Source organism: Porites lutea, chromosome 3 (genome assembly GCF_958299795.1).
Source record: "Porites lutea chromosome 3, jaPorLute2.1, whole genome shotgun sequence".
NCBI lineage: Eukaryota > Metazoa > Cnidaria > Anthozoa > Scleractinia > Poritidae > Porites > Porites lutea.
The window spans coordinates 13,297,915-13,307,914 of NC_133203.1; the positions used below are offsets into that span (position 1 = coordinate 13,297,915).

At 36.4% G+C, this 10,000-nt stretch overlaps 1 protein-coding gene across 2 annotated transcripts in view; it reads right to left on the reverse strand.

The window, feature by feature from the left end:
* Nucleotides 1–1,257: 1,257 nt before the first annotated feature.
* The window catches only part of LOC140930534 (uncharacterized), a 27,799-nt gene continuing 19,056 nt past the window's right edge, over nt 1,258–10,000 (reverse strand). The window contains exons 4-8 of one of the 2 annotated variants that reach the window (XM_073380259.1): nt 9,283–9,453; nt 8,118–8,288; nt 7,389–7,651; nt 4,901–5,051; nt 1,258–2,353 (exon numbers count right to left, since the gene is read on the reverse strand). In XM_073380259.1, coding sequence (XP_073236360.1) covers nt 1,965–2,353; nt 4,901–5,051; nt 7,389–7,651; nt 8,118–8,288; nt 9,283–9,453 — 1,145 coding nt within the window. In that variant the 3' untranslated portion in view covers nt 1,258–1,964. The remainder of the gene's footprint in view (nt 2,354–4,900; nt 5,052–7,388; nt 7,652–8,117; nt 8,289–9,282; nt 9,454–10,000) is intronic. The other variant, XM_073380258.1, reaches the window with a different exon arrangement.

A 10,000-nucleotide genomic window follows, 5' to 3' on the forward strand; every position in this document is an offset into this window, starting at 1 on the left:
ACCCACAGGAAACATAAAAGCTACTTAACCTGTCGAATTAAAGCAAAATGCAATGGGGATGTTACTAAAACTGGAAACGGGGAGCGGGAAACGAGCACGGGCCCTTTCATTCAGTAACTTTGTTTTCAATTCTCTGTTTTGTTCCCATTGTTCATTTTCCCGTTTTAGAAACATCGGATGTAATGGCTTATAAAAATATGTAATATGTCACTTACGGTTTCGTGTGAATAGGTATGAAACTTAGGGGGGTTTCAACGCTTATTCAATCATAAACGTATTGACATTTCACATGCCTACAGCAGAACGTCTGTGCGGTGCTACTTTACATTTTAAAATTTAATTTAAAAAGTGAAATTTCCTTATATTTTGGCAAATGTGTTAACTAAAACCGGCAAACGAATGCTGCTTTCAGTTTATCTTTTCACAAACTCTGACTTTGACTTTTATTTGGCAAAAAGACTTAACGCGTCTGCAAGTTTAAAGGACGGACCATGAGAAAAGTCATGGGCAGCTTAAAATGGGGTTGCAGGCTTACACGACTCCCCAGCGCGTGTTTTAACCTTTTTCGTGGTTTGGCTCTCACGAGTATGCCTTTGAGCGACCGCCCACTTTTGCACCATTTGAGGGGCGCATTCTTGTAAATTTCGCTCAGTAATGGTTGTTGTTCTATTAAATGCCAGTTTCTGATGAGAATTCAGTGCCGGATCAAGACCTTAAGATAGGGTAAGGGGGGCGGTCATTCAGACCCTTAAAAAAGAGGGGGACCGGTCTCCAAAAAAATTTTTTTCGGCCCTTCGGGTTTCAGTTTGGTCTAAAAATAAAGAGGGGGGGTTGGGGGGGGGGGGCCTCCTCTGGATCCGCCACTGGAATTTGCTTTAGGTTAGGCACTGAATTTCGTTGGTATTGTGGGACAAAAGCAAGATTTGTAGGTTTCTCTTTTGTTCTGGTTGCACAATTTGGTACAATGTGCTTGCATAGGAAGTTACATGACCGTTTACAAATGCACAGTAAACCACTGTTGTGAAATTGAATCAAATATTTTGCATGTAAATATTACATTATTTACATGTATTCTGCAGTTGATTGCGTTCAGATATTGCTGCTGTAAAATGTACACTCGGAGCCACTTAGTGGGTCAGGGGATGTCGAGTAATCCAAGAAAGGACCCAGAAACAGCAATGGCCAAAAATAAGATTTAATTTTAGTTGTTTACTTCTTATTTGCTGATAAATGAAATTAACCTGTTGCCTTTGAATAAGCTTTTTCTTTTCGTTCATTTTATTACGTATTGCTTAGTGCTTATGTACATAGTGCTTCACTTCTATAATCTCCCTAATTGTGTCAATAACAAAATGCTTGAATCTGATTATTATTATTATAGCTTAATTTTGCTATTGTAATTCCAAAACTGTCCGATTTGACCTGTCTGATTACCAGCACCTTGTAATCGGGCAGGTCAACTTGGACAGTTAAAGAACCAATTAAAATCAAGTAGCAAATGCCACTAGTCAATGAAGTTTAAATACATAGCACATGATAACCAATCAAAATCAACGAAAAAATAGTGACCAGCTAAGCTGTCCAGCTTCACTGGAAAAGAAAAATGGATGAAACTAACTGGCCCAGTGACTTTTATTTACATTAATAAATTTTCCAAGACTGAGATTCTCTCATTCTGTTATTGACACAATTAATAGGTAATAGGACTTCGTGTCGTACAATTCAGTGGTAATCAGGCTCGTAAATTCAAATCGGCCTGGCACATTGAAATAACTCCTCTGATTACTCCCTGAATTGTACCCCATTCAGTCCTATTACCATTACTAATACCTCCCCAAATTAATAATCAAAGAGGAGGTTGCATAATTGTCCCAACATTAAGATGAAAACCCTCATTCATGTTGGCACAATCATGCCATAATCCGTTGAGGATTTGTTATACGTTATATTATTAGATGCTTTACTTAACAAAATCGTGGTCGTTTAACTAAGCGAAGCTGTTGTAGAGGAACCAGTCTTAAATCACCGTTATCGAACCTAACTGGCACCGAGAATTCACCCATTTCTGAAGTAGCTGTATTCATCACGATACCAGTTCGGTACCACTCTGGCCTTGTAGGTTTGTGAACAGCTATAATTGATATATTGACTGATATTTCCCTCCAATTTGGAATGCTATCTTTTATCAGCACTGGATCTGTTCGCCTGTATGTTTTTTTCATTTTGTTACTGTATTCCAAGATGAACTCAATGTGAGTGTCAGTTAACCGCGAGATGAAAGCCTTGTAGTAATTATTTGAGCGATCTCTTTGCGACCACAGTCCCCAAAACTTTGAACCAACCAGGATACAATCTAAAGAAAACCAGAACAGACGCAAATTACTTTCCAAATGAAGAAAACATGGCAGTAATGGAATGGCTTGCTTTTTTGTACCATACATTAATGGGACTTAGAGGTTCCTCAAATAAGATTAAATAATTTTAATTAGTTTACTTTGGGAATACGTTACGATAACATACCTTAAGGTATTTCGATATAGTTTTTCAGAGGCCATACTGGTATTTTTCAATCGCTTTAAAAGTGATTTTCTCCTTGTCTGATCGCTCTAAGATTTTACCAATGATTGACTATAGATTGAAATTTGTCCAAATGTAGTAAAATCGATATTACTATGACAACAATTAACAAAAAACTTTGAAATTGATAAACGCCTAATTTTACGCGATCTAGACCTGCTACTGAAAATCCAACACTAGGAACTTAAAGTTTGGTGTTTAGCGAATAACTTACGTAAGAAGTAAAAAAGTCTGTATGTTTGAATTCGACTAAAACGAAAATATATTTCAAACTTTAAATTTTCAACAACCGTGATAGATTATTTTAAAGAGCGTTATAAATGACTCAAATTATTCTTAAGTAGAGTCAGAATGCTGCTTAATATCATATTTCGATGCTAGGATTGTTTTTTCGTTCTTGCGATCTTAAAAACTAACCCGTTTTCTCACCACTTGTATAAGTGCAACTTCATTCAAAATTTAGACTTTTAACCCTTTTTTTGCTACACTCATTCACTGTTTTGACGTTATGCTAATTTTTCCAAATTAATGCGGACAATACATATATCCATCACCAGTCCATTTCAGTGTGAGTATTGTCAATGTTTTACATTCAAAAGATGCGATAAATTCAAACTAAAATGTACTAGTCATGGAGGTATGTATAGTGCGCGTTATTTTGGAAAAATTAGCATAACGTCAAAACAGTGAATGTTCTAACGCAGATTTTTGACCGGTTCCTAGGATAGGTTTGTCTTGAAATTTCAAGGTGTTGCAGTGAATCAATCTTAATGAAAGTTTCAGACATTTTTCTATACATTATGAAGATTACGTGAAAAGATTTTGAAAAATTCGTTCGAGTCGTTTCAGAGATATACAAGAAAGCGCTAAAAGTCCAAATTCTGAATGAAGTTGCACTTATACAGGTGGTGAGAAAACGGGTTAGTTTTCAAGATTGCAAGAACGAAAGTACACCAAAATTTCCCAGCATCGAAATATGATATTAAGCAGCATTCCGACGCTACTCAAGAATAATTTGAGTCATTTATAACGTTTTTATTAAATAATCTGTCACGGCTATTGAAAATTTAAGGTTAAAAAAAAATTTATATTTTCGTTTTAGTCGAATTCAAACATACAGAATTTTTTATTTCTCACGGAGATTGTTTGCTAAACACCAAACATTAAGTTCCTAGAGTTGGATTTTCAGTAGTAGGTCTAGATCAAATTAACAAAATTCGGCTTTTATCAATTTCAAAGTTTTTTGTTTATTGTTGGTATATTAATATCGATTTTACTTAAAACTACATTTTCACAAATCTCAATCCACAGCCAATTACTGGTGAAAATGTTATAGCGATCGGACAAGGAAAAAAACACTTTTAAGGCGATTGAAAAATATCGGTATCGCCTCTGGAAAACTGTATCGAAACACCTTAAGGGTCACAGTTGATGAAATAACGGCACCTTAAGCTAGAACTACGACTTTTGCATCGATGCTTTTAAAGGGGTCACAGTCTCCTTCTTAACAATTTGGAAGTCGACCGGAAAAACTGAAAGGTAAATTGCAGTGCATTGCTGTTTGTTATAGTACACCATTTTTTTTTGCTTGAGTTTTCTTGCTTTGTTTTCTTTGTTTTTATTTTATTTTTTCTTTCGATTTTTTTCCCCACAGAGCTTTGTATTACTATGTTATTATTATCCACCTAGAATAGCCCTGCTAATTGTAGGTAACATAATAGGCCATTTCCGAGTTCCTCCGAGCTTCTGTATTAAAGCAATGTAAAGTGCTCAGCCTTTGATATGGAAATGACCTTTCATTCTCGTACAAATAAAACCCATTTTTATAAGAAAGGTTTTGCACTTGGCCTCATTTTGAAAGTGAGGGTTTTTGGAACTCGGAGGTACGGTTCGTTCTTCACATCGAATAAAATGGCGTTGTTGTGGAGTCTAGAAAATGCCACACCTCCATCCGAGGTTATAATTTAAGTAAAACTACTGTCCCAAAGAGGGGTTTTTATTTTGAGGCCAAATTTAAACAAGACAGCAACTCTCTAAGTAGCAAACTACCAATTCTGTGGTTTGGCCGGTAGCTATTGCATGTGCAAGCTAGCCATATCATACTGCAGGGGCAGCCATGGAGTTTGACCTCGTTAGTACTATCATAAGGATAAGGGTCTTATTGTCGATAATAGCACCCGCTGTTTAACTGTGCATGCATCCCAAGTAGTGTGTGTATTTTTAATTGTAGTTTGTGCTGAAATTTGGCAGGTATTGCCCCTGAAAAACCCTATCGAGCCCCTTTAAATCTTTTGTTATCAGTACACTATGATAATGCCATTACCAGGAGTGGGACGACATCCATATATTTCTGTTCTTAAGTAAACCGCCTTCGAGGGGTCAACATCCGGGAAAATTTGTAAAGTTCTGGTAACAAACGGCTCTTTGAAATGGTACCTTACAACAGTGTTAGCGTCTTCGTCCCCCTTGATGATCTTTAAAAAAGAGAAAAAAAAGTGAAAAGGAGACTGAAACAAATTAACAAACACATCCTCCCGCAAAATACCACATTACAAAACGTCAGAGAAAGAACTTGCAATTCTTAACTAAAAAGATCCCGACTTGTTCTCATCGTTAAACATATTGCACAACTAAATGTTAGTTCTTCTAACAAAATAATGTACTTCATCCAAACAGGTCCTTAAATTTGCCTTGTTTATTAGTTACAAGCATAAATTTTTACTTATAAAATAATAATAATAATCATATTTATATAATAATATAATCTAACATAACATAACATAACATAACATAACATAACATAATATAATATATTATTATATACATACTGAGAAATACTCACCAAAAAGCTATGTCGTAAATTTTCGTACGTAAATTAGTTCTAGCCAATCAGAGGAGCGAACGATGGTTTTCACACGTGAAAAAAATGATACGTCCAATCAGAATCGCGAACGATGTTTTTTCACGTGTGAGAAAAATGATACGTCCAATCAGAGGCCACAGAGGTGTGTGAGTTTCGCGCCAAAATTCCCGCCTTTTATTGCAGCTTGCAGCGCCGCTTCGCACACATTCAACGAGAAAAGTTTTACTCAAAGGGTTTTTCTCGCTACAAAAGTGAAAAACATTTCGGAAATGGAGTGGAATAGTTTCGTTTGTTTCACTGTCGATAAAGAAAACGGTAGAGAGCCGGCGAAACAACAGCGGAAAGGGAAAAACAGAACGAGACGTAAGCTTTTGTTGTGCTTTTAGTCGGAGCTACTTTGCCTTTCATTTAAGCTTAAGCTTATATTGAAACCGGCCATTTTACTTAAATTCACTCATTTTCAATTGTGCATGGACAACAAACAGTTAAGATTACTTATAGTTCTTGGATTACCTCATATCCTTACCGTCATTTATGTTTTTAACAAACGTTTTTACTAAAAAGCTGATACTTCGTTTTCGTTGTCATTTTGCGGCAAGTGTGTAGCGGCAAATAAGCATTTTTGAAAGATTTAAAATAAAAAGGCCGCCAAAATGATGAATGTCTCGGTATGTATATAATAAACACAATACCACATGGAAAGTGCTTTGTACGATATTTACGCACTCGTTGTTTTTGTATCAGAAATCTTACTCGTTCGCTGCGCTCACTCGTTCGATTTCTGATACGTCAACAACTCGTGCGTAAATACCGTACGCCAGCACTTTCCATGAAGTATTCTCTATATATAATATAATATAATATAGTATAATATAATATAATAATAATTATTATTTAAGCAGGAGTCTGTAGGCCACCTATATATTATAATATACGAGTGCTGTAAACAAGCTCAACTGAAATGAGTAAAAATATCAAATATATGGCCTTTCTGCTACAGATAAATGGTATGGACATGAACCAGAAAGAGAAGTGTAAAGTGACAAGACAAAGCTCCTGTGGGATTTCTCAATACAGACAGATTATGAAATGCAAAGTAGAACCCCAGATATTCTTTTCCTAGATAAGGAAGAAAACCAGTACTTTCGCTCTGCCTGGGGATACCCGTATAGCTGAAAAAGAGAAGGAAAAGATTGAAAAGTATCAAGATCTCAAGAGAAAAATTACAAGATTGTGAAATACCAAGGCTTATGTTGTGCCTGTGGTAGTAGGTGCACTTGGCATGATTTCGAAAATTCTTCAAACAACACCTGGAAACAACTGAATTGTTACAGAAGGTGGCGTTTATTGGAACGGGAAGGTTGCTAAGGAAAGTGCTCGAAGCCTGAGGCTGTAGGCTACGGCTTGCCTTCGGGATTTGTAACTTTACCATTGGTCATCTTCTGGTGGAATTAGATAAATAATAATAATAATAATAATAATAATAATAATAATAATAATAGTAATAATAATAATAATAATAATAATAATAATAATCTTTTTTTAATATCAGAGACGGATAATTCTCTTTTGTAATGACTTAATTTAAAACTCTGGACCGCCTGCAAGAGACATTGACCGCATCTGAGCCGCAAGGAACGTATTTGCGAAATCGTTATTGACACAGTGATTGCTATTTTTATGATTTATATAATTCTCCAATGCCTAAAAATAGTCCATTACTAGTTTTGGAATTCAATTGATGCGAGGAAAATCTTCAGTTTTTTTTTAAAGGTAGCAAATAACGTGACACAGTTAAAACTAATTTGTAACATTTGTAACCTCAATTTATTGGGATGAAGTTGATGTTAGTACTAGTTCTCTATAAGACTCCACATTAACATTGCCCTCATACCATAAACCCCATATTAATTTAAAACGAATTACATTGTATGTGATTATATCTAACCTTTTCTATACCAGATTCCCTATAAAGAACTGGCTTTGAACCAACGGAAAAGCGAAGTCCGTACCGCTTGACCCAGTTGTTCAAGTTCGCTCCTCTTTGAGTAGCTATAGCCGTGATTTTGAACCTATAGGTTTTACTGAGGTCGATCTGGAAAAACGCCTTCACTGATGTACCCCATGGCAAGTGTCCCTGAAGCTGGTTTTGGTTAACGTAACGAAATTCGGCCGACGTGAAGTTCTCCGTATGAAGTAACACTCCACAATCTGAAATTATTGTAACTAAGTTTTACTCTATTCTCATCATAACACGTGGATGCGTAATCGTTAGGCAGCGTTACAGCCGGCATACACATCATCTGAATCACAAACGGTGTAGCGTATCTGCGATGCAGCCTTAGAATCCTTAACGGGTCACGAAGTATAGTTGTTTTTGGTCAATTCTGTCATAACTAAATAACATTAAAGTGCCCTTACCCATTCAAAATGCCTCTGTGTGAGATATGAAGAAGATATCAAATAAAATTCATCATAGCCTGTTCAGTGCTGGTTCCAAGATACGAAAAATTCTAATATAGCCATCTTAGCTTCAACAAGTTCATACAATTCTCGCAAAGGTTTTAAAGGACAAGAAGTCAGTTTTTCAGACGGTGAGTTCGGTTAAACGTTCGGTTTAACGTCATTGGTTGCTGTCCTCTTTTTTACCAGCCACACTCTTTGTGATGATACTTACCCAAGCACATTGTCCCGTTCGCCCACTCCTGGAAACCTTCTGGACATTTACATGTCTTGTTGTCTTGTGAGATTTGGAATCCAATTGGACACGTACAATAGTAACTTCCTTGACTATTGACACAAATATGGCTGCAGTTACCTTTAAATTTCTGACGGCATTCATCGATATCTGTGAGAGACCAAATTGAAATATGACTTGTCAATGTCAATTTCAACTGTTGCTTTATAGGAATATGAGAGAACTATTCTACGTCAAATGAGTTTCCATGACTGGAAAACATGCCAATATAGGCGATGGGGGTAGGCGTGAAAATTATTGATTGCTCCATTCCGCATCCAGACACTGCTCAAACGACCAACCAATAACCGCGTTTGGAATACGGAGGAACGTAGGATGTAATAAAGGTCAAATTGATTATAAACCAAAACACTCTACATAGTACAAGTTTATGTTTACTTTCTGTATCTCGAGAAAAGTTCGAAATTCTATTCATTCACCAGTTTTAGACTTGCTAGTAAAAATAAGGTCAAACAATCTGCCTGCAAAGATGGAGGATTATAGCATTCCAATTTTTATTTATACAATCAAATTTGGAATACATTTTTGAAATAAGAGTAGCTAGGCCATTTGTAAATGACATCATAAGGTCTCGCGCCATAGTTATGGACTAGCGACAAGTCTATAGTAATAATGTTAGAGGTAAATAGACTGCTTTTCACGCCCAGAAAAGACGCAAGTAAAAACGGAATTGAAATATGACCAAATTGAAATACGACTTGCCAATTTGAATTTCAGTTGTTACTTCACAGCAGTATACCAGGATTATTCTACGTCTTACAATTTCCCACGATTTAAAATAAAAGCTATGACAGAAATCAAAATCTTTGCACTTTATGGTCAGTTTATACTTGAAGAAAAAAGATTGCAACAACAATAATAATTAATAAACCGAGAACCGGGTTAAAAAAGTACGAAATGGTTATTGCTTACCAAAATAAAACTATATATATTCAAAGTTATCCCTATAAGCTTATACCAAATTTTTCGAACGTGTTGGTATCATTCTTAACTCTGGCAAAACACCACTTAATTGTTATTATAAGTTGTTTTAGGTCCAATAAACCAAAGGACGAAACTGCAGGGAAAATTAGATGCTACTTACCCAAGCATATTGCCCCGTTGACCGACTCCTGGAAACCTTTTGGACATTTACAAGTCTTGTTGTCTAGTGACATTTCGAATCCACTTGGACAAGTACAATAGTAACTTCCGTGACTATTGACACATAAATGGCTGCAGTTGCCTTTAAGATCGGGATGGCATTCATTTACATCTGTAAAAAAAAAAGAAAGAAAGAAAGTAGCAGTAAGCCCTTCGCATTAACTGTTATACTTCTACAGCTGCTTCTACTGCTCAGTACTGTTACTGAAAATTTTTGTACTGGTGCCGCTTCCAATATAACCTCGAACAAAATCTGAGGTCAGACTCTACTTTCGTTTCGCTTTAGCCGGAGAGCCTGACATAAACCTTACATAAAACCCCTCTCCAACCCCCAACCCCCCCCCCCCCCCCCACCAAAAAAAAAATATATATATATCCTTGTTTCGCTAGGCAACAACAGCTTGACGGCCAATCGAATGGTCGCAGGAGCACGGCCCAGATAAGAACGTCATCATCAGGTTCAATTTTAGCGTGATAGCGTAAGAGAGAATATATGGGAGCTGTTGAAAATGAAGCTGATGAAAGGTCACTACTAGCACCACCATTACGTCTACCACTACCGCTGCCACCACCCCTATCACTATCACTACTATCACCCTCACCAATACTATCACTCTTAAAACTACCAATACCACTTCCACCACCACCACTACTAACAC